This window comes from Sinocyclocheilus rhinocerous, unplaced genomic scaffold, assembly GCF_001515625.1.
Source record: "Sinocyclocheilus rhinocerous isolate Xijiao unplaced genomic scaffold, SAMN03320098_v1.1 scaffold453, whole genome shotgun sequence".
In the NCBI taxonomy this organism is placed as follows: domain Eukaryota; kingdom Metazoa; phylum Chordata; class Actinopteri; order Cypriniformes; family Cyprinidae; genus Sinocyclocheilus; species Sinocyclocheilus rhinocerous.
In genome coordinates, this window is record NW_015655565.1 from 778,801 (window position 1) to 803,697 (window position 24,897).

Genomic DNA, 24,897 nt, shown 5'->3' on the forward strand with positions numbered 1-24,897 from the left:
GGCGTGCGGCAACCACATGTGACGACCCCGGGCTGGACTCCGCTTCGTCCACGGTGAAAGCCGATCCGGCAATCCACAGCGCGAAGTTGATGTATTTCCTCAGCGACCAGCACGGATCAGCTCCAGGCATGATGAAGCGATATCGTCCTCTTTTGGAAGGCCAAACAAAGTAGTTTCGTTTTCACAACTAAACACACAGCATCTCCACAACATGGCACCAGCGGCAAAAACAATACTACAGCGAGAATAAAAGTTACTCCTTCTTTCTTTGCCTGAACATTTGGGCGGTGTTATGCAAATCTTCTTGCTAAAAGCTTCATTGGCTAAAAAAATTAACTTTATACAAAAAAAAAAATCATATCAGCAGTAAATGTGAAAGTGTGACTGAGTACTAATCAGGTGAAATCACTATCATACTAATTAGATTGTAAGAGCAGACTGATTGCTACAAAAGGAGGGAAGAAGCGCTTCCAATCATTGTGTTCTTGTTAGCAATGGTTACCTCCAAAGAAACACTTGCAGCCATCATCGCTTTGCATCAAAATGGCCTCACATGCAAGGAAATTTCAGGATTTGGCCCAGAAGCTAATATCCAGCATGCCAGAGCGAATTGCAGAGGTTATGAATAACAAGGGTCTCTGTAAATATTGACTCATATTTTTTTTTTGCCAATAAAAGCTTATAAAAACTTATGTTTATCATTATTTTTCCAGTATACCACAGAAACATGTGGAAAAATAATCTACAAATACTGAAGTGGCAAACTTTGCAAAACACAATTTATGTCACTGCCAAAACTTTTGGCCATGACTGTGTGTGTGTATCTATATATATATATATATAAACTGGCGAAACGTAATTTTGGGAAAACAGGCTGTGGTAGAATAGAACAGAGTTCAATATTTAATTTGCATGGCGCAAACATTCATCTTGCGTCCTATCCTCTTTATCAGGCATCATTAGCTTATAGTGAACACTTAGTTCTCTTACATCACCTCTGTTTAACAACTCATACTGTTGTCGTAATGGTGTAATTTAGATAAAAGCTCTCTCTATGTGGTTTAAATATTTACCAGAGAAACCGTGAGGTGGAATGGAAGCCAGTGCCCCCAACCCCGTCTATCACATTCTCAGAAACTTAAAATTAAATTATTCTAATCAAAGTAGTATTAGATGAAAATGTCATATTTGTTTTATTGAAGACATTTTGAAGACATTAGCATTCACACATGTTCCCATTTTAAAAGATTTTCCTTTATATGTAAATTGCTCCCACCTCTCTCAGTGTTAACGTAAGGGCCATGATTGCCTCAATCCATCAAAACCAGCTGCAGAAAGCAACGACAGCTTAAAACAGTATTTACCAGTTACTAGGAACCAGGAGTGGACATGATTGCGACTACATAATCTTTAAATATCAATGCAAACCTTTACCTGCCAAACAGGTGTTTACTTGTCCTTTTGCCCTTTGCTTACTGTTTGCTCTCGGTCCTTTTATTTTTAACATTTAATAATATAATATCCAGAATTAACACACACACACACACACACACACACACATATATATATATATATATATATAGTAGATAAAATAATTTAAATAATCAGCTGAAATTTTACCATCATGCTACATATACATTTTGTCAGTTGGACCATTTTTCTCTTTTTATTTCTTTACTTTTGTTATTTTCTTCACTTATTTTCACCATTCTTCCAGTCATGTGGGGAGGGGGAGGATAAATGCTCTTTTGTTAGATTAAAACTCTAATCTGTTGCCTTTAAGGGTTGTAGCTGTATAAGGCAATGCAGCACTTCAATTCAATCAAGAATCTTAACACAACTGAGAAAGGTCAATAAATCTTAAGAGCTTATTTAGAGTTGTCTGACATCAAATTGCCATTTCTAGATAAACTGCTATTAGAGGAACTTGTAAGACATTTTTTTGGATTTGTTGATTTGTGAAACTATTTCACACTCTTAACTGTCATTTATGCAACCTGAGAGGGCTTTGATTTGTTTGTGTGTGTGTGTGTGTGTGTGTGTGTGTGTGTGTGTGTGTGTGTGTGTAAAAATATGCATGTGCTTGATATATTCTGTATATCACCATAGTATTTTGGCAAGTCAAATGCATTTGACAAAATGCAGTGCAGACTGCAGATGTACCATCTTTACATTGACTCTTTGCTGCAACGCTTACATTTACCTTAAAACAAGTCACATTAACCCTTAATAATCTACTCTCTTGTACGCTATCAAATGTTAAACTTGTTTATCTTCCACTTGTGCACCATGTTCACTAACTTGTTTCCTCTCAGCCAGGTCCAGGCCCACTATCATCCCCGAAGGACCCCAGGTCACAGTACCACTGAACAGTGACTTCAGCTTGCGTTGCCAGAGTGACAGTTCAGTGCGCTGGCTGCGAGAAGACCGTCCCACACGGATCCTTAAGGAACAAAGACAGGGTCAAGTGACAGTTCTTAAAGTGAACAAAGCAGGCCCACAACACATGGGCAAATATTCATGCCGTGAGGAGGCATCTGGTGAAAAGAGCTCCATCTATGTGTATGTAAAAGGTAAGTCAGCCTTTTGCATTCGTGAGTCAGGATTTTAAATGCGTGTAATAAATTGTCAGGGTGGAATGACATGTCTGTAGGGCAGTATTTAAAGAATTCTTGAACCCTCCTTTGTGTCTTAGTGTCTATCTTGTATGCATGTGAGTGCAGCTTCAGTATATTTTATATGTGTTAGGTTTGTACAAGCTTGGTAGCAACAGTATACTAGTAGTAGAGATACTAGATAGAAAGTATGTCTGCACCATTACATGTGCACTTTCTAACACTTTTCATGCTTTATGTTTATGTCTTTCTCTCTCTCTCCCTCTCTCTTTGAACACACTCTTCAGCATCTCTCATCTTCCTGTGTGGTTTCTTTTTTCTTTTTTTGCCAAAAAGACACTTTGGGTGCCAACAGATGCCCTAACTACCCACAATCAGCTCTCTGTATTCACTAGTCGCCTGCATGACCTTTATTTATACATCTGTGTTATGTGTTTTTGCAAGCATGTTCTTATAATCCCAAATAATAAACTCTTCAAATTGATCCTTGGCATTTTTGGCAGTTGACACTAATTTTACTAATGTGAACACTGCAGGTGTGGGTTATTTGTTTTTGTTTATTAGGTATGATGGAGGGTCATTTTTCACTTTCAGTCTTTTTGTGACACTCACTCTCTTTCTCTGAGCTGTAATGTCATGATCTAAGCCCCCTTGGTTGTGTTTCATTGGTTTTTGATTTAGCATTCCTCTCAGCAGATCCTGAAAATCCCTTCAGGAGGAACATCATGTTTGACTTTGTTGCGGGAGAAGGAGAAACAACCACGATCCCATGCTTGGCCACAGACCCACATATGACAGACTTGCGCCTGCAAAAATGTGACGGACAGTCCCTGCCCAACAGCCTACGATATTCATCCAGTATTGAGACAGGCATAACGCTGGAAGATGTCAGGAAGGACTTTGAGGGTTGTTACGTCTGCGTCGGGACTCTGGAAGGCAACACAGTTAAATCCGGACAATATCAACTCAATGTTCGCCTCGGTGAGAAAGAAAAGGAAAGACGTGAATATTAGGGCTGTCAATTGAAAAAAAAGCAACACAACTGTTTTCAATATGAATAATTATAATAAATATTTCTTGAGCAGCAAATCAGCATATTAGAATGATTTCTGAAGGATCATGTGACACTGAAGACTGGAGTAACGATCGCTAAAAATTCAGCTTTGCCATCACAGAAATAAATTACATTTTAAAATATATTAAAGAAATAGTTCACCCTAAAATGAAAATTACCCCATGATTTACTCACCCTCAAGCCATCCTAGGTGTATATGACTTTCTTCTTTCAGACGAATCCAATCAGAGTTATATTTAAAAATGTCCTGGCTCTTCCAAGCTTTATAATGGCAGTGAGTGGGTGTTATTTTTCAATAGTCCAAAAGAAGTCCAATAAAGCGCATCCATCCATTATAAAAAGTGCCCCACATGGCTCCGGGGGCAGAATAAATGCCTCCTGAAGCAAATCGATGCGTTTTTGTAAGATAAAATATCCATATTTTAAACTTTATAAACAGTAATCTCTAGCTTTCGCTAACTGTTGTACGTGCGTTCACAATAGAATGCTGTTCTGGTGGATGACGTAGGACGTAGGCATAACGTAACGTCAGGTGAGAGTATGCTAGTCCCGTGAGAACCAACGTTTGTTTACAGGTGCAAAGGAAGCAAAGTTTCCTTACTTTAGCAAAGGAAAACCAGTCTCCTCTTGGCTTATATCGGAATCCTCTGACATTTTTCTTTACAAATCTTCGTTTTGCACTTCTAATTCGTAAACAGTGTTTTGTTTTGCTCTCTCCGCTGCGCTGCGCCACATTCATCACTTCTCACCGAACCTCCTCCGGAACAGCGTTCTATTGTGAACACGTGTACAACAGTTAGCGAAAGCTATAGATTACTGTTTATAAAGTTCTAAATATGGATATTATTCTTACAACAACGCATTGATTCGCTATAGGAGGCCTTTATTCACCCCCTGGAGCCGCGTGGGACACTTCTTATGATGGATGGATGCGCTTTATTTGATGTCTTTTGGACTATTGAAAAATAACACCCATTCACTGCCATTATAAAGCTTGGAAGAGCCAGGACATTTTTTTATATAACTCCGATTGGATTCGTCTGAAAGAAGAAAGTCATATACACCTAGGATGGCTTGAGGGTGAATAGAAAACTTTTTTTAAATTGTAATAATATTTTATAATATTACTCTTTTTACTGTATTTTTGATCAAACAAATGCAGTCTTTGTGAGCATAAAACATTTCTTTCAAAACATTACGTAATTTTACCATCCCCAAATTTTTGAATGGTAGTGTGTAGACCTCTAAAGCCACTTTTAGTAATGTTTTTATTTTGAGGTATTTCAAATATTGATGTTTGCAATTCATTGAGATAAATCTGATTAAATAATCGCCATATCATGTAATTAATTTGATTAAAAAAAAGTTCATCAGTTGCCACCCCTAAATATAGCTAGAGGACACAGACAGACACTAGGCACATGCATGTCCATGTTACCCCACTGTAGCTTGCTCTCTTTCCCACACTTTCCCGCTGCGTTGATATAATGCATCATGCTTCTTTGCTTTTAGTTCCAGACGTGCCTCCTGTAATCACACTGGGTCAGCCTCCGAGAGTGCTGCTCATCCAGGGGGAAGAACTCTCCCTATCCTGCAACACCTCAAATGTCAACAGCGACATCACAGTCAGGTGGAAGGCTCCACAAGGAGTGGTAAGAACACTCTCACAACCTAACCAGCTCTCACCTGTTTACCTGAACACATCTGTGGTACTGCATGACACTCTTCCTGACCACAACACACACATATATATATACTGTACACTGCAAAAAATGGCTTATCTTACTTAGTATTTTTGTCTTGTTTCTAGTCAAAATATAAAAAAATTCTTAAATCAAGATACTTTTACTAGATAAGCCAAATGACTTAAGATATTTAGTCTTGTTTCCAGGGGAAACTAAGTTAAGCGCATTTTGCTTAAAACAAGTAAAATTATCTGCCAGTGGGGTAAGTAAAATACTCTTGCTTTAAGAATATTTTACTTACCCCACTGGCAGATAATTTTACTTGTTTTAAGCAAAATGCACTTAATTTAGTTTTTTTTCCCCCCGGAAACAAGACTAAATATCTTAAGTCATTTGGCTAATCTAGTAAAAGTATCTTGATTTAAGAATTTTTTTATATTTTGACTAGAAACAAGACAAAAATACTAAGTAAGATAAGCCATTTTTTGCAGTGTACATACTGCAGAATTTATTAAACACTGCAACAGTTTCAAGCGAGTAAAACCAATGTTTACAAAAGCAGACTATAGAGTGAGTGCACATCCCAGTTAACCTACTTAATGTGGTAATGTGTACCCATGAACAATTTAGTGTTTGTAGACTGAGAATGAGAATTTAAATGTTGTTTGAACTTCATATTATGCCCAGAGGCAAATTGGATCTTGTGTGGTTTAAGGTGCTCCTCAAATTCTATATGATCATATATTTATACAGCAGATGAATATGGTTGTCAGCAGGGTTGTGTGTCATTCAGATGTGAATTGAGAATGCCTTTTAAATTCGTTCAAGTTTTGAATTTTGAATTAAGCTTGAAATTGAGGAAGCAAACAGGATGCAGAATTGCAAAGTATAGTTGTATAATTAATTTAAAATATAATTAAAATAAACAAAAATTCATTTAAGAAAGAAAGAAAGAAACAGATAGCTAGAGAGTCAGATAGACATACAGATGGATAGAGATACAGATGGATGGATAGATAGACTGACAGACAGATGGAAAGAGATGTAAACAGACAGATAGAAAGACAGACAGATAGTCTAGAGAGTCAAACAGATAGTCTGATAGACAGATGGATTGCTAGATAGATGGCTAGACAGCTAGCTAGCTAGATAACTACTGTAGGTAGATGATAGATTCCCTTGAATGCATTACATTTGTTATATTTTATTGAACTTCCTGTCATTACAATTCAATTCTAGTTTAGTTTTACTCGCAATTCTTCTATTCTGAATTTATCTCAATCTTGATTGTCAGTTCTGTTTTAAAGCACTATATATGGTTGTGTTCAAACACAGTTCAGTTTTTAACGCGTGAACCGAATTTTGTATCTAAACTCACTCCCTTAAATTTTCAGCACTCACAACTGTATTATTGTCAAACGTGTGCTGTGAGAACACAACATACGTAAACAGCTCTTCGGTATTGTATCGAGACTCCACTGCCATCAGAGACTGTTATTTGAGAGATGAATGACATGCTTTGTTTTATATAAAGATAAAAACAGCCACACCTACACATACAGACAACCACAAGTACTTTACCCAAGACGGGGTCTATGCTTCATCTCTTCATAGTTGCCCAATCAGCTTTGTGTCTCTTTTCCTTTTGCATGTGCCAAGCAACCGTCAGTGCAGCAGTTCTCAAGTATCCTGACCGAGCCCATTTCTCACCTGAGGAACGCCACCCTGAATCTGGGGTCTGTGACCATGCAGGATGCAGGAAGTTACAACTGCGAGGCCAGGAACGAAAGAGGGACCAGTGCAAAGGCGGTCTGGGTCGAAATCTATGGTAGGTCTCTATTGTTTCAAAAACATTTTCAATTTAAAAAATGGTCTCAATGGCTGTGCCGTTTCAAAGAATAAATTGATGTTTTATGTGTTTGTGTGTGTAGAGAAAAGCTTCATTAACCTAACAAGTATGAATAACAGCACTAAGAGAGTGCGGGCCGGAGAAAGTCTGTCCCTGCGTGTGGTAATGGATGCTTACCCGAAACCTCATCCATTTTCCTGGAGCTACAGTGGTGTAAAACTTACCAACACTACTGATCATGTCATTACCAGTCACTCACATGGGAATAGGTATGATTTTGATTACAAACATTTCTTGTTTTTTTCTACGTAGTAATTGCTAGGAATGCACAATATTGTGGTATCATATTGGTTATTGGTTATATTAAAATATATATATATATTTTTTAATTTATTGGAAATATTTTTTGATGTTGTATTACTTGTGGTGCTCATTTACTGTTTTTATATTCAGATTACCTTTGCCGTCATGTAATGCTCACTTAAAGTTAATATTTAAAAACACTAATAATTTAAAAACATTGTTAAATGTAAACTTTAGCAAATCTCTCAATATCTATTTTTTTATACGTGATAAAAAAATAATGTTGTGAAGCCTAAATTCACTTGTGGCATTTGAATTATGGCATTTTGTTTTTAGTGTGGTCTTTTTTATAATTCTTTTAGAGAAAATACTATAGAATTTTCAGTTTTATCAGAATTTTAATATCAGTGCAAACTCGACATGTTATCCCATTTATTTACTGAACTGAAAGATACTGAAAGATAGGTTATTCATGTTTCTTTCTCTTCTTTCAACAGGTACACCAGCGAGCTGAAGCTAGTGCGTCTCAAGGTGTTGGAAAGTGGCGTTTACACCTTTTCATGCTCAAACCGAGACGCAACAGTTCATCAAATGTTCGAAGTCCATGTCATAAGTGAGTGAAAACATTTAATGCAAATGACAAATATTTGGCTTTTCCACTCGCCAGAAAAGAGTATAGAATCTATGTGATCTATGAGTTTTGTGTGTATTCTGGTTCAGAAGTGATCAGTCATATTTCTTGAGCATTGTGCTGGATAAAAGAACTTGATTGTCTATGTAAGACCCTGGCTTAAAGTCCACTAACAATAGGAGAGGCTGTGCAAAAAGAAATAAGATAAGAAAGCCCTGGGCTTCAAGACTTCAAATAAGACATTTGTCAAGTAATTTTCTTTTCTGTGAAATTTATTGATCACCAGTTATAAATAGATTTATCCCTCAAACAGGTTTTACTTTCTGCCCACATTTTAAATGGCAAAAATGTTCCAAATCTGGCTTTTTAATGCCACTTAAGCCATATTTTAAAATAATAACAGTATGCAAAGTAATCGCAAATAAGACAGCTGTACAAGCATCCATCCCACTAACCAAGATTGTAAAACTGACCCAGAACCAATCTTTGACTGTTAGGTAAACCACAGATTGTGTCCCATGAAGGGCCGATTGATGGACAGGTGCGCTGTGTGGCTGAAGGTTACCCCACTCCTCAGATCAAGTGGTATTACTGTGACCAACCCCATTCAAGGTACGTGTACTGTCTTTCTGCAGTTTTGTAATGTTTAAATACACCCCGGGTACATACAATAGGCTCTAAAAGTTGCTTTCAAAAATTAGCGGCACCTCTCTTGAGCAGTGTTAACGTATTAGCCTCTCTGAGGATACGTTGTGGCGTAGCGTGGATTAGCCACTAACCGCTAACTTGATGTTTGATGATTGGACAACAAGGCTTTAGCCTATTATTGATAGGGATAAGCAATTTGACTCTGTCATGACTGTGACATCACAAAAGCGATCGGCTGCTATCAGTCATGTGACAGCACCCAACAACATGGGGACAAGTGGCTTCCATGGGGCTGTTTATTCTCGAATAGCAGTGTTGACAGAACACCTTAGCATGCATGGTCTTAGTCTCAAGCTTATCCAATCAATTCTTCATGATGATCAAATCTAATCAGGATAGCATGCCCTGCTTCAATTTGAGCATATAAACATGTAGTGCAGTGTGTCTTTTGATCTTGTTTGTGCGTTGGTGTCTGTCACCAGTTTGATAGTTTTCTCACCGAACAGACATTCCATTGTTGAGAAACTGTTGAGTTTTCACCATGCTAAACAATGTCATTAACGATATCACTCAGTAACAAAGAGACGGATCAAGGAATGCAAACCAGTTAAGGTTTATTTGTTCTGGCTTTATATCCAAAGCTAACTTTTAACTCAACTCAATTGCACAAAAAAAAAAATTGGAGAAACAAATAAATCAAAGCACTTGATGGCAGTACATTCCACTCTGATGTTTTTAAATAAAAGAGCACTTGAGGTCTGTCACTTTGCTGCCTGTTATTTTGCTTTCTTAAGCAATAAGCTATTTTCACACACATCAGTAAAAACCTGCCATAGCCACTGAATGCGATGAGAGATGCTTATCACATCCTTATCGTATTATGTGTCTTGATATGCATTGGTTCTTAACATTTGATCTTAAGGTCTACATGAAATAAAAAATATCCTCACACATTCCAGCCTTATCATAAAAAGTTAATTGGTGCATTTTATTCCAAAGAAAAAATGTTAGGCTTCATAATCTTTCATCAAAATGTAGTAATCTGCTGTTCCTGTGACGTAAAATGGGATACAATAGGAGATAAAAGCTAATGTATAATATAAAAAAAACTTTAATACTTTATAAATAATATGAAAATAACACTGCTTTTAAGGCTATGAATATATATATATATATATATATATATATACATGTGTGTGTGTGTATGTGTACTTTGCCTTTGTTTTGCACATTGATGCATTTTTTGTATTATTTAGTGTATATGTGTGTGTATATATATGTGTGTGTGTATATATGTATATATATATATATATATATATGTGTGTGTGTGTGTGTGTGTGTGTATATATATATTGTTTTGCACATTGATGCATTTTTTGTATTATTTATTTATTTATTTTTACATAGTTCCTTTTATGCAGTGTTTCTAGAATGGTTCACCACCATAAGTACATGTTCATGAGAAGTGCGAGACTAAGAATTTATGAGTTTGTTGCATGCCTCCTCAGGTGCTCCAATTTGCTGAATGCCACTCAGGAGGAGGAGGATGTTGTCACTGTAATATATATATATATATATGTGTGTGTGTGTGTGTGTGTGTGTATTTTGCCTTTGTTTTGCACATTGATGCATTTTTTGTATTATTTATTTATTTATTTTTACATAGTTCCTTTTATGCAGTGTTTCTAGAATGGTTCACCACCATAAGTACATGTTCATGAGAAGTGCGAGACTAAGAATTTATGAGTTTGTTGCATGCCTCCTCAGGTGCTCCAATTTGCTGAATGCCACTCAGGAGGAGGAGGATGTTGTCACTGTAACCATGACAAATCCTCCGTTTGGGAAAGGCACAGTAGAAAGTCATCTAAACATCACCAAGAACAGTTACTCCACCCTTGAATGCGTGGCATCTGCCAATGGAGAAATCGTGTACACTCTCTTCTCTATCAGCGGTGAGCAAATAACCTCCCAAATCACACGCACACACACATATACACACCCCTTCAGACAATGACTGAAGACTCTAGTTAGTAATTACTAAGTCTCAGCCTCAGACAACTCCACCCACAAACTGCCTACAGTCTGTTTGCTGACCCTGTGATCCATATTTCTCACAAAACTGGAAAGCACTTTTGTCATCTGCAGGCTATAATATGATTGGCTGACTTCATGCAACTTCTGAAAGCAAGGGCACGCAGGTGTTTTTTACTTGAATATATCTGAGATTTGGTTTAGTTGACAGGTTTATGAATTCAGACACTGTCTCCTTGTTGTCCATTTGCATACACATGGCCATCAAATCAATACTGACCCAGTGTACAGGCTGTGCTCATTTGTCACAGGTCTGGGTGTTTATCTTTGTTTTGTTGTCCTAATAGTAAAATATTATGTTCATTTTGTTGGCTTGTATGTTTTGGGGTTTTCTTCCATTGTTGACTCTGAGGGTGTGTCTCAATCTGCAAAGTAGCCAGTGCACTGGCCAGGGAATCAGCCATTTCTAGGGACGTCAAAATTGTAGCTGTGCACTGAAACACTCACAGAAAACATTATAAAAATAAAAGAATGTCAGCTGCTTAATATATGCACTTACTGGAAATGCTCTTTCAACGCTCAAAGTAATAAATAAAAAGTCCTTGTGACGAGTGGGGCGGGGCCGAGAGCCATGGGAACAGAGCGAGGCCGGTGACGCGAGTGATAATGAGCATCACCTGTGCGCCACTCCAGTCTCGAGTCCCACTGAGGAGCTCCAGAAGGATAATAGGAGGAGTGACGAGAGAGGGGCCTGACCGGACCGGGCCTAAAATTTGTTGTATTTTGTTTTTGTTTGTGTGGCAGTCATCCGTGAGGGGCTGCCACCTTTACTTTCCGTTTTGTGTTCGTTTATTTGATAATTAAAGTTTTCGAATGTTTGCCGGTTCCCACCTCCTTCTTCCCATAACTACGAACTGCATTACAGTCCTATTTTCTGTTTTTAAAAAAGATTGTTTCATTTCTAATCAAAGTGGAGCAACAGTTTTGCACTGAGTTTTGCAGTGAAATGCCAATATTTACATTATGGGCATTTCATGTATTGGAACAAATGCAATAATATCTGCCATTATATAGATAGACTAACATTTAAAAGTATGGGGTCAGTAAGATTTTTTTTTTATTTTTATTAATTGGTACGTTTATTCAGCAAGAACGCATTAAATTGATCAAAAGTGAGAGTAAAGACATTTTTAATATTACATAAACTTCTATTTCAAATAAATGCTGTTCTTTTGAACTTTCTATTCATCAAATAATCCTGTATGTATCATGTTATCCACTAAAAATTACTAAGCACAACTGTTTTCAACATTGGAAATAAAAATAAATGTTTCTTGAGCAGCAAATCAGCATATTATAATGATTTCTGAAGGATCATGTGACACTGAAGACTGGAGTAATGATGCTGAAAATTCAGCTTTGCATCAGGAATGAATTACATATAAAATATATTAAAACAAACAAAAGTTATTTTAAATTGTAATGCAATTTTACAGCATTATTGTTTTTACTATATTTTGAACAAATAGTGCTGCCTTGGTGAGACTTAAAAAATATATATATACTTAAAATGCAGGATATAGTGCAATTTTCGAAATGGCACTGTACAGCTACAACGAAGATGAAGAATTTTGACCTCGAGTCAAAATCAGTCAGTTCATCTTATGCACATCATAGAAAACCAGGAAGAGACCTCGACCCAGGTGCTTCTAGTTTCCCAGGAATAGTTAAACAACCAAACAAGAGGAAACGCATCTCCTCACGTTCGCTCCAGCTGTGCTTTTTCTACTGGCTGCATCTTTTTGAGAAAATATAAACCAGCTGCCAACTTGCAGTTCGCCACTCCTGCTTCAGCTCAACCTGTGTAGGCAGACTTTTTGAATAAGACGAGATAACAGCAGACTATTATATAAACAGAGGTGCTGAGTTTTAGCCCTAATCTTGTTTCTTTTGTAAACCTAACATTACCAACTGTTGGGGATTATCTCCCGGGTTTAGGGGGGGGTTTCGTTTTGGTTTGTTGCAAAACACCATCTTTCCACCCCAGTTAATACTGGTATTATTTTTGAGGACAGAATGGTTAACAAAAGGTCATCCACATCCAGTTTAGTTTGTTTCTGGTACATTCATTTTATCCTCATTGGGTTTTTGGTGCAAGTTGTTGACTGCATTGCCTGTTTTTTGCATTTTCTCAACTAAATTAGCCTTAAGTAATAAAAATTCTCCCTGAACGTTGACCTTTTTGTAGAGTCCATCAGGAGTTGGATTGCAGGTTTTGAGAGTGTGGATTGAATCCGCTGCCTCAGGAAAGCCTGTTAGGTGATGTGGGAACTTGTTTAGATTCTCAAGGTTGACTGCAATAGGTCCAGGAAAACCAGTGGGATGATGAGCCTTAGGCTAGACCGTTAAAGCTGTTCACCCTCAGCTGAGCGAGATGCAAAAAAATGTCCATTGTTAAGATTTGTTGATTTATGAGGGGCTTGATGCTTGGATGCAGTGCGATGATAGATGGATGGACGGGGAAGGATGGAGGGCGAGAGAGAGAGAGAGAGACAGAGGGAGGGAGCAGAAGAGGACTGTGAAAGCCAGTGGCAGGTTTACAAGGGATTACTTCCTGCAGAGTCTGCATTCTTTGATTTGAAATGGAGAGAAAGCCTCTTATAGCTTAAGAGCTTGCTTCACCGCTCAGAACAACGCAGAAAAACAATAACACACCACGCATGAACACATACACACACCTTACAAAAACAACACAGCTACACTTTGAAAATGTGAAAAAAGCGAGTCACAAAATCTTTAGTAGAGAGTTTGACCTCAATGCATCAGTGAGGATTATTCACACCTCATGAAATACAAGCAATTATGACATAACCCCACTGTGAGACACTTATTTATTATTACTGCGTGTTCTTTTATGCTTGTGTATTGTTTTTTAGACATTCTAAACACTGGTTTTACTTCAATATATATATATATATATATATAGATATATATAGATAGATATATATATGCTATTTAATATATTATTAATGTAACTGTATTGTAATAATTGTAATAAAAATATATATAAATGTAATAATATCAGTAATTAATATATTGTGCATCCCTACTTTTAACTCATAATGGATATCTTTTAGCTATTTAGCTTTTAGCTATTTGTTTATATTGCATTCAATTTATATTTGAATGCAATATAAATTGCATTCAAATATATTATATCATTAATGTAATTAATATTAATTGAAACAATACAATTAATGGTAAATTATATCCATTATGATTTAAAAACAGGGATGCACAATATATTGACACCATATCAGTTTTCAGCATTTTTAATATTTCATTTAATATTTAATTATTTTTAGTGTAGTTTAATTATTTTTAGTATAGTGTCTGGAATATATTGTTTATTGGCAATAACATGAAAAATAATCATATAGGCCAGAATTTTAATATCAATGTATCCCTAGATCAAAAGGAACACATTTCTTGTTTGCTGTTGTTGAGTACATACAGTATGTCATGTTCTGCATGTTTCTGATGGCAACTGTATGTTAATTTAATCTTCTCAGAGAACACTGTTCCTCATGAACTTTTCACGCCGTTGCTCATCGGTTTTGTTGCTGCGGCTGTTATCCTTGTTCTCATCCTGATTGTGCTGTCCTACAAGTACATGCAGGTAAAGTGTCATTCATTTCATAGCTTGTCTTCCAGTACAGAAATTGCATGCTGACTCACTGAGCTAATTCATTAATTACACAAAATTGAACTCCTTACCCTATTATAGCAATAAAAGATTGTAACGTATTGTTATTCTAGTACGTTATTTGATATTAAACGTGATACTCAACGCAATTGACCTGTCACACCTGGAATCCCTCCCACACTTCAGGGGAACTTTGAAACAATACACACTCAAGGAAATTATTTACTTAACATGTCATAAGACCTGATGTTTCACCACGCAGTTTTGCACTGTTGCACATGGGAGCGATCAGTGATACATACACGCACACACATGAAATTACTTTTCACATTGTTGTTTGAATAATTTATGTCCGTTTACATGACAATGTTATTAGTGGACTCTGTTTACTTTTTTCTATGAGAGCACATACACTTGCAGTAACTGGATCTAATGTAAAAGGTTGTTTTGTTTGTCTGGAAACTTCGCTCATTGTTTATTTCTGTCTCCTACAGAAACCTAAATACCAAATACAGTGGAAAGTCATAGAAGGTATCCATGGAAATAGCTATGTGTATATTGACCCCACCCAGCTTCCATATGACCACCTGTGGGAGTTTCCCAGAGATAAGCTGCGTTTTGGTGAGTTAAGTTCCTGAATCTGTCTGCTTTGGCTTGTCGAACTTCATAAATCATATTCCAAATAATTTTTCGACATTTCTTATGTTTAAACATTAGGTTTGGAAAGGTTTACAAGGTTTATTGCACCAGAAAGCATAAAGGCCTTTTGGATTTTACAACGCTTGCTTCTTTTCATTGGCAGTTACACGGTTTGTGACACTTGATAACTGGTGCCTTGTGACATAAAATCATATCTTCCCCATAAAGGAACAGCCATATCCGTCAACAAACAGGATCTAACAGGATCTTGCATATCCCGCTTCCCCACAAGCCACACCTCCTTGATTTAAAAGCAAGTCGATGTTCAAGCTAAAAGCTGGTTTCGGATCAGTTTCCAGGCGCATTGACTGACTGTTAACAACTGTATGAGGGAAAAGTGAAATTGATGCTGTGTCAATTTTCTGAATCGGTTTTGCTTCCCTGCGTTCCCAGGAAAAACTCTCGGATCTGGAGCATTTGGGAAGGTGGTGGAGGCCACTGCATATGGGATGTCCAAAGCAGACACTGTGATGACCGTAGCTGTGAAGATGCTCAAACGTGAGTGAAAAGCACCAGAAAACATGTTCATAATCTTGTGAAATATGAGTAGCATAGTAACACCATGGCATTTAACTAGCATGTTTATTTAAGCAAATAAGGCGGTGCGTAAAGACACACCAGAAAGTAAACAAACCTGCGTGATGAGAAGGAGGTTAAACATTTTCAGTAACCCACAATTTTTGGTTCCCAGAACATTCTGAGAATCAAACCAAAACATTCATGTAATGTTTAAAATTGTTTTCCAAAGCAATAACCAAATGGGAACCTACACTAAACATTAGGAGAACATTCTGTTTTTTTATGCTTTTATTTGTTGTGGTGTTTTGCCCCACAGCAAGTGCCCATGCCACTGAGAAAGAGGCTCTGATGTCAGAGCTGAAGGTGCTTAGTTATCTTGGCAACCATATTAACATTGTCAACCTACTAGGGGCCTGCACTATTGGAGGTAAGAGGCTAAAGCTAAATATTGTTTTTCTAGGTTTTTCTGTGTATTGTATTGTTCTTCATTACTGGTCTGGTCTATTGCACAGGTCCAACTCTAGTTATAACGGAGTACTGCTGTTTTGGTGACCTGTTGAACTTCCTGCGCAGAAGGAGAGAATCCTTCTACTACACTACACTGGGAGAAGACTCCTACTATAGAAACGTCATGCTGCAGCCAGAACCTAAGTAAGTATGATCAATGCAACTGGTGAAGTGTGATAGTTTGAAGTGCTTGTGGGTTCACCAAAACAAGTTTGTATTTGATTACAGTGAGAGCAGGAATGGATACGTGACCATGAAGCCCTCTGTAATGGGAATTCTGTCCTCAGAAAACCGAAGATCACTTAATAAAGGTTGGATCAATGTCTTGTCTCTTTTCTTGTCTGTTCTCTTGTCATCTCTTATCCTGTCATCTTGTCTCTTCTTGTGTCACCCAGTCTTTTTCTCTTCTCTTCTCTTCTCTTCTCTTCTCTTGTCTGCCCTTATTTTTTCCTGTTCTTGTCTTATCTCTTCTCATCTCACCTTGTCTCATTTTTTCTCATGCCTTATCTTTTCTTATCTTCTCAACTTGTCTTTTCTGTCTCATCTCGTTTCTTTTTGTCTCATTTTGTCTTTCCTGTTCTTGTCTCATCTCTTCTCGTGTCTTATCTTCATCTTCTCATCTTGTCTGTTTTTTTCTGCCTTTGTCGTATCTCTTTTTGTCTCATATTGTCTTGTCTCTTCTTGTCTCCTTCCTTTCTCTCTTCTTGTCTGTTGTCTTCTTCTCGTCTCTTCTCATCTGTTCTGTTATCTCGGCTCAACTCTTCTTATTTCATCTCCTCTTCTCGTTTTGCCTTCTTTTCTAGTCTTGTCTGCCCTTGTCTTTCCTGTTCTCATCTCTTGTCATGCCTTCTCTTCTTGTCTCTTCTGTCTCACCTCATCTCTATTTGTCTCATCTTGTCTTTCCTGTCCGCATCCCATCTTTTCTCATCTCTTCTCATGCCTTCTCTTTTCTCATCTTGTCTCTTCTGTCTCATCTTGTCTGTTGTCTTCTTGTCTCATTTATTCTCTTTCCCTTTTCTTTTGTTGTCTCTTCTTGTCTGTTGGCTTTTTGTCTCATTTTGTCTTTATCGTCTTCTTAAATGAATTTGTCATCCCTTTAGGTGATTCATACAGCGATTCGGATGCCGTTAGTGAGATTCTGCATGAAGATGGCATGACTCTGGATACTGAGGATCTTCTTAGCTTCTCCTACCAAGTAGCCAAAGGGATGGATTTCTTGGCATCCAAGAACGCAAGTGTTTTTCTCATTTGTTTGCGTTCTGTCTCTCTGACGGATACAGAGTTTTATATTCAGAGTGTTTGCAGTAACCCCATACTGCAGATCTTCTCACTCTTCCTCAACAATGCCACAGACTTAACATTCCATTACCTCTGTCGAGTCAAGGATCGGGTTACACAAGGTCACACAAACGCATACATGTTGTCAAGCACATGCACACACTCATTCATTGAGGATCATGCTGAGAAATATCACATTTCCCCACATGGTCAGCAGGTCCAGTATTCAGTTTAGGGGAAGGACACTAGATTAGTCACACTGTTGAGCAGGTGAGTTTTCTGTCAGTGAATTCATTTCAGCACCTCTATGCTAACTTGGAACACTTCTTTGCTAATGAGGTTTTGAATATTGGCATGGTTATTGTAAATACCTGACAGTTTTGACAGTCCTGACACATAAGAGCAATTTTAAGCACAACTTTTAAGACAAGTCAGTCCCCTCTGTGGTCATTTCAGTAATGCCTCTAGGCCACTCATTCCTATGCAGGTTGCATGCATACAAGTACAGCTTCTATCTGCTTGAATTGCGAAAGGCCATAATCTCAAAAGCTGTCAACATTACGTTTCAATTACATTTTTTAAATGAGCAATACAGTCTGAGCTTCTTTAGCTCACATCACGCTAAAAACAAGTAGTCCATTCCTACAGCGTTTGCTTTAATACATAATATATTAGTGTGTATGTTGACCTGTAGTTCTGCATGTGTGTCTATGCAGTGTATTCACAGAGACCTGGCAGCCAGAAACATTCTCCTCACCCAAGGCCGAGTGGCCAAGATCTGTGATTTTGGACTAGCCCGGGACATCACTACTGACTCAAACTATGTTGTTAAGGGCAATGTAAGTATTAACTGTCATTACATGTGACATAAAAAAATTTAACATTTATTTTATTTGTAGATTTTCCCACCAGGTTTTACAAGTAAATAGACAAGCAAGCATGCTTCTTTAATGCATACTGTGTGTGTTGGATGGGGTTTATTCCAACAGCTTTCTGCAAAGAAAATCCCACCTTAATGCAAAATGACAATGATAACTTTATAATACAAGAGCTTTTATCCATGTTGAGACATGTACCAGATATGAATTACCCAAATGTTATACATTGGCAAGAGGTTGATGCAAAACAAGTCATGAATGAGACGATTTTTGCAGTTTTAAGACAGTTGATTTATTTTCAAGAATTTGCATAAAGCAGAGCTGATAGCCTTGTGGGCAGCGCTCCATGTAGCGTGGTTGCGACCTGTGTTTGACCTTTCCTGATCACGCCTCCCTATCACTCTCCCACTTCACTTCCTGTCAGTTTTATATTATCCTATCTCAATAAAGGCCGAAATGTCATAAAACAAATAAATAAATAAACTAAATTTTGCATTAAGCAGAATGCTATTTCTGGCTTCTACTACAGATACTTCATTTGCATCCCGTTTTAATGATCTAAAAGAAGCCCAAAGCAACAAACAGTCATGACAAACTTGGTCTATAGTCTTTAAGTCAGTATTCTTTTTGTATATTTATATTTAAAATTAAGTTAAGTAAGTAAGGTAATGTCAAAATTGATACAAAACTGTATGACTGAGGTTTCCAAATGCATGTTTTGATGGCAAATGATTTATATGCAAGTCACAGACTGAATCCTTCAAGAAATGTGGTTTGTACTATGTGCTTTCATGCTCTGCCTGTGTTGTTAAGGAAGAAATGTTTGTAATGAGGCCCTTCTCTGTGCAGGCTCGTCTCCCGGTGAAGTGGATGTCCCCCGAGAGCATCTTTGAGTGCGTGTACACTTTTGAGAGTGATGTCTGGTCTTATGGTATCCTGCTATGGGAGATCTTCTCTCTCGGTGAGTTAAACCTATCTCATAATTATATTGACTTGGTATGATATACTGTTTTGAATCTAAATACTGACACTCTGCTTCTGTAGGGAGTAGTCCTTACCCGGGTATGCCTGTGGACTCTAAATTCTATAAGATGATCAAGGAAGGATTCCGAATGGAGTCACCGGAGTTTGCCCCGAGTGAAATGTAAGTCTGAGCTGTAATTAGTTACATTTCTTTCTGCGGGAAAAAAAAACAAACAAAAAAAAACGTCAAGATAATGGCATAATTTACCATTTACACACCCTACAACACTGTTCCCAATAACACCAGCGCCTCTGTGTTTTTGTGTTTCAGGTACGAGATCATGCACTCATGCTGGGATGCCGACCCCTTTAAAAGACCTTCATTTAGCAAGATAGTGGAGAAGATTGAACAGCAAATCTCAGACAGCACCAAACATGTATGTCTTCCTTTATTTTCATTAGCTCTCAAAACAATGTAAACATGGAAGGGTCATTCTTTATTAATTGCATTAAGATTTGTTTAAAAAAACATAAAAACATTATAAACAAAAAATTATATCATAGAGGAGGTTGTAAAATGTCATGTGATGTGACTCCCTAAAAACATAGCTATTATGAATTAAATAATTACCTTGAAAAATATATTTAATTTTTTTTTTTTTTCATTTTTAAAGTAATTTCAGTTTTTTTTCTTTTCCTTTTTGTATAAAAAAATTATTTGAAAAAAAGAAATGGTATAATATGGTATAATATATATCTTCAAAACTATTTTAAACCAATGTGAATACAAAGTATTTTTCTAAGAATGCATGTTTTAAACAAGATTTTTACCTTTCTCTTCTTCAGATTTACTTAAACTTCAGTTCCAGGTTGCCTGTGGCACCGGGGTCCCGTGAGGAGTCCAGTTCTCACGTCCAGCAGCTAAACTCAGTCGGCAGTCACAGCACCACCACTCAACCCCTGCTCTCCAGCAACGATGTCTTCTTGGAAGGGACAAGTCCACTTCACCCTCTGGTGTGAAGCTTCAATTCTCAGCAAAAACCAGGCATTCTGGCAGATGCCGTTCATCTCTCTTTGCCATGACTAAGCGTCATTGTAGCTGTCTGACATACATGAGGACTTTGGTGGGAAGCACTGATCATAAATCTCTTTTTGGATCCAAGAGCAGTCATATTCTTTCCATTCAACTTTCTCCCAGATTGTGTATATAAGCCCCCCTGCCAGAAAAGACGTGAAGTGATGGAGTGCATTCCTATTAACATTTCATGTATTCTTTGGAACTGGGGGATATTTTGAATTTTTGAGAAAGCTAATAATCAATGCTGGTATCATTCCATGGTACTATATCTCCAACGTGAGTCTGCAAGAGGACTGAACTTATTTTCTATAAAATTCCTTTGCTTCATTATATGGGATATATATAAACACAAAAATGCTTCTTTTGCTAACTGTCGAGTCTTTACAAGTGACAGAAGTCAATCAGGCTGATTCAAGTCTGAGACTAGATGAAATCATCACAGCGAAAACAATAGAAATTAGACTTTCCCAAAACATCTCTGTTTGACATGACTGTCAGTAGCAAAAGTGTCTGGCGTGAGCGTTAACCAGTTATTTTCCTATCAACTATTTCGCAGGTCGCAGGCAGCTCATAAATTCAAATATCAACCACATAAAAGGCTACACTATTTGGAAACTATATGTATAAGCAGCAATAACAGATTGAACAGCAAATCTCAGACAGCACCAAACATGTATGTCTTCCTTTATTTTCATTAGCTCTCAAAACAATGTAAACATGGAAGGGTCATTCTTTATTAATTGCATTAAGATTTGTTTAAAAAAACATAAAAACATTATAAACAAAAAATTATGTCATAGAGGAGGTTGTAAAATGTCATGTGATGTGACTCCCTAAAAACATAGCTATTATGAATTAAATAATTAATTACCTTGAAAAATATATTTAAATTTTTTTTTTTTTCATTTTTAAAGTAATTTCAGTTTTTTTTCTTTTCCTTTTTGTATAAAAAAATTATTTGAAAAAAAGAAATGGTATAATATGGTATAATATATATCTTCAAAACTATTTTAAACCAATGTGAATACATTGTATTTGAATGCAAAAGTATTTTTCTAAGAATGCATGTTTTAAACAAGATTTTTACCTTTCTCTTCTTCAGATTTACTTAAACTTCAGTTCCAGGTTGCCTGTGGCACCGGGGTCCCGTGAGGAGTCCAGTTCTCACGTCCAGCAGCTAAACTCAGTCGGCAGTCACAGCACCACCACTCAACCCCTGCTCTCCAGCAACGATGTCTTCTTGGAAGGGACAAGTCCACTTCACCCTCTGGTGTGAAGCTTCAATTCTCAGCAAAAACCAGGCATTCTGGCAGATGCCGTTCATCTCTCTTTGCCATGACTAAGCGTCATTGTAGCTGTCTGACATACATGAGGACTTTGGTGGGAAGCACTGATCATAAATCTCTTTTTGGATCCAAGAGCAGTCATATTCTTTCCATTCAACTTTCTCCCAGATTGTGTATATAAGCCCCCCTGCCAGAAAAGACGTGAAGTGATGGAGTGCATTCCTATTAACATTTCATGTATTCTTTGGAATTGTGGGATATTTTGAATTTTTGAAAAAGCTAATAATCAATGCTGGTATCATTCCATGGTACTATATCTCCAACGTGAGTCTGCAAGAGGACTGAACTTATTTTCTATAAAATTCCTTTGCTTCATTATATGGGATATATATAAACACAAAAATGCTTCTTTTGCTAACTGTCGAGTCTTTACAAGTGGCAGAAGTCAATCAGGCTGATTCAAGTCTGAGACTAGATGAAATCATCACAGCGAAAACAATAGAAATTAGACTTTCCCAAAACATCTCTGTTTGACATGACTGTCAGTAGCAAAAGTGTCTGGCGTGAGCGTTAACCAGTTATTTTCCTATCAACTATTTCGCAGGTCGCAGGCAGCTCATAAATTCAAATATCAACCACATAAAAGGCTACACTATTTGGAAACTATATGTATAAGCAGCAATAACATCATTGTAACATTGACTGCATGATCATGTTGCTGCGCAAGCCAAAAACAAGCTACTTATTGCATGTTTTGTTCAGGATAGTATTTTGTCAGTTGGCAGCTGAAACTGTTTTATGTTTAAATAGACCAAATTAAGGTGCATTTCAGTTCACTGTCAGGAAAGGTGTTGAGACACGAAGAGGCAATTCATCAATCACAATTCATGGTTTACTTTAAACACTCAGTGAAATATTGGTTACATAGCAGTATTATATTATTGGCTTGTGTTGTGTTTTTCCTTTCAACCAGGAAGTGTAATTTGGGAGCGCAAAATGATCCACTCAAGCAGTAATTCAAGCTTGAGGCATCAAACTTTTAGACAGTGTTTCTTTTAGGGATCACAGTAGACAGTTTCTTCCACTTCTCCCATGTGTTTTAAGGAAAATATTTGGAAAGAATACTTATTTGTATGGCACAGACGTAGCTTGTTTCAACACATTTGAAATGCTTCTTTGAGTAGTTGAGTAGTGAACTCATGATGTGGTTCCATGATGGTGGACTATACAAGATCAGTAGCTTCTGTAGCATCGGTCCTGTTCTTTATTCCAAAGTGATTACACATTTTATGCTACATGAAATTGGAAGACATAGCAAGTAGTGTTCTTTTGTACATTTGTAAATGTTTTGCTTCTGTTACGTCCAATTTTGTGCATAAAAAGTAAGGTGGGGTTTGGTAGTTTCAAGTAGAGACCGCTCTGAGATTATGTCGTCGCTCTGCTTTCTCCTGTTTGCGGAAATCGTGGGTTATCGTTTCCTGCAGACTTGACTCAGTTTGTCTGACTTCTACTTACCACACCAACTGTTGTGCCTGAAATGTTTTCTCTGCTCTTTAGCCAATGAGAATCGTGATGTTGAAGGTTGAGCCAATAGAAAGCTGCCTCTGCTGTGTAGAAATGGGTGCCAATGGCTTCTTGTTCTCTGTAGGAGTAGCCAATGAAGGATCTGCCAATAGAAGGGTGGCTTTCAGATGGAGGACAAAAAGAGCGGCTTTCTGTTACTTAGATGAGCCAATAGGATTCTCATTCCACTGCCAAAGGGAAAAGGGCAGGGTATTGGTCCGAATATGAGCTACATACTGAATGATTCAGTCGACACCAACCACAGAACTCAGAGCTGTCCAAACATCAGTAGTCCGGGCACTCAGTCAGTAGCTCATTTCCCAGGTCTCCCTTTGTTCTTTGTGTCCAGCTGCTTCCTCCGGCGGATGTCTCACTTCCACAAAGTCTCAGCCGGGGAGATCCAACTCAGCCCGTCTCCCATCTCCACTGTTCACCCCCTCCATCTCGCCACACTGGAACATTGTTCCTGATGGCACTGGCTTTCGCTTCCATTTGCGCTAATGTGTTTTGCGTGTCTGCGGGAGCGTGTATGAATGTGTAAATGCAGGTCATTTGCTGTTAAAATACCAGAGCACTGATGGGTTCCTCTAGTAGAACGACTGTAGTTAATGAACTTCAGATTGTTTGAATTATAGTGCTGAAGCAAATGATGTTCAGCCGCTACATACTTACCATCACTGTTTGCTCTTTTCTTATATGTAAATTATATATATATATATATATATATATATATACATGTATGTAAATCATAATGTTGCTTCTTGTTTTGTTATCACGGTACATTCTCTCATGTGCTGAAAAGATTTTTGTATGTTACAGTTCGTCATTTCCAGTTTATGTAACTTGACATGATCATCTTCTGTGGTTATTTTGCCTCTTGATTCATTTATTCTTAAGTGCAGTTTTCAGACACACACCAGTACAGTTGGATATATATTTAATCCATTAACGTTATATTAAGCGCCGCTTGTCGTTTCAGCATTTTCAGTGATTGTATGACCGATAACTGGAGGAACATATGTGACCCTGGACCACAAAACCAGTCTTAAGTCGCTGGGGTATATTTGTAGCAATAGCCAAAAAAAGCATTGTATGGGTCAAAATTATGCTTTCATATGATGTATAAATCTCAATTTCGAAAAATTGACCCTTATGACTGGTTTTGTGTTCCAGGGTCACATATGTGAAAACTAAACGCAGACGGTCCAGGAATTCCATTTGTGACCGCATAGTCACTACACAGTTCTCATACGCATTTTTAAATGATTAAAAGGTTTTTTTGGCCCCTGAAAAGATTGTTTGTTTAATGTATTTTATTGTATATTTATTTTACAGTTTTATTTTGAAGACGTGCTAATTCTGTGTGTAGCTCTTGTTACTTCAGTATGTAAATAAATAACTGAAACCATGAATCTTGGAATGATTAAGATTATTAGCTTCAAGGTTTCTTTTGCCATCTGAAGCAAAATTATTGGTGTTCTTCAAAAAAAATAAAAAAATAAAAAGTAAAATAAGAAAAGTTAAAGAGTGCTTTGAGGCATCACTTTGAAAACAAAATGTTTGTTCAGAAAAGAAAAAAATGA

At 37.3% G+C, this 24,897-nt stretch overlaps 1 protein-coding gene and 1 long non-coding RNA gene across 2 annotated transcripts in view; one reads left to right on the plus strand and one right to left on the minus strand.

Moving 5' to 3' along the window:
- LOC107718398 (uncharacterized) overlaps window positions 1-16,570 on the minus strand; it is a 19,370-nt gene extending 2,800 nt beyond the window's left edge. Inside the window, exons 1-2 of the long non-coding RNA XR_001637408.1 lie at window positions 16,495-16,570; window positions 3,654-3,657 (exon numbers count right to left, since the gene is read on the minus strand). This is a non-coding gene — a long non-coding RNA (uncharacterized LOC107718398). The remainder of the gene's footprint in view (window positions 1-3,653; window positions 3,658-16,494) is intronic.
- The window catches only part of LOC107718397 (mast/stem cell growth factor receptor kita), a 25,331-nt gene extending 4,232 nt beyond the window's left edge, over window positions 1-21,099 (plus strand). Inside the window, exons 2-21 of the mRNA XM_016525453.1 lie at window positions 2,316-2,573; window positions 3,312-3,596; window positions 5,203-5,342; window positions 7,035-7,203; window positions 7,307-7,493; window positions 8,025-8,140; window positions 8,656-8,770; window positions 10,574-10,758; window positions 14,410-14,516; window positions 15,038-15,164; window positions 15,636-15,740; window positions 16,078-16,188; window positions 16,274-16,412; window positions 16,497-16,579; window positions 17,369-17,499; window positions 18,263-18,385; window positions 19,274-19,385; window positions 19,469-19,568; window positions 19,719-19,824; window positions 20,234-21,099. Of these exons, the coding sequence (XP_016380939.1) occupies window positions 2,316-2,573; window positions 3,312-3,596; window positions 5,203-5,342; window positions 7,035-7,203; window positions 7,307-7,493; window positions 8,025-8,140; window positions 8,656-8,770; window positions 10,574-10,758; window positions 14,410-14,516; window positions 15,038-15,164; window positions 15,636-15,740; window positions 16,078-16,188; window positions 16,274-16,412; window positions 16,497-16,579; window positions 17,369-17,499; window positions 18,263-18,385; window positions 19,274-19,385; window positions 19,469-19,568; window positions 19,719-19,824; window positions 20,234-20,407 (2,873 nt within the window). The 3' untranslated portion in view covers window positions 20,408-21,099. The remainder of the gene's footprint in view (window positions 1-2,315; window positions 2,574-3,311; window positions 3,597-5,202; window positions 5,343-7,034; window positions 7,204-7,306; window positions 7,494-8,024; window positions 8,141-8,655; window positions 8,771-10,573; window positions 10,759-14,409; window positions 14,517-15,037; window positions 15,165-15,635; window positions 15,741-16,077; window positions 16,189-16,273; window positions 16,413-16,496; window positions 16,580-17,368; window positions 17,500-18,262; window positions 18,386-19,273; window positions 19,386-19,468; window positions 19,569-19,718; window positions 19,825-20,233) is intronic.
- The last annotated feature ends 3,798 nt before the right edge of the window (window positions 21,100-24,897 follow it).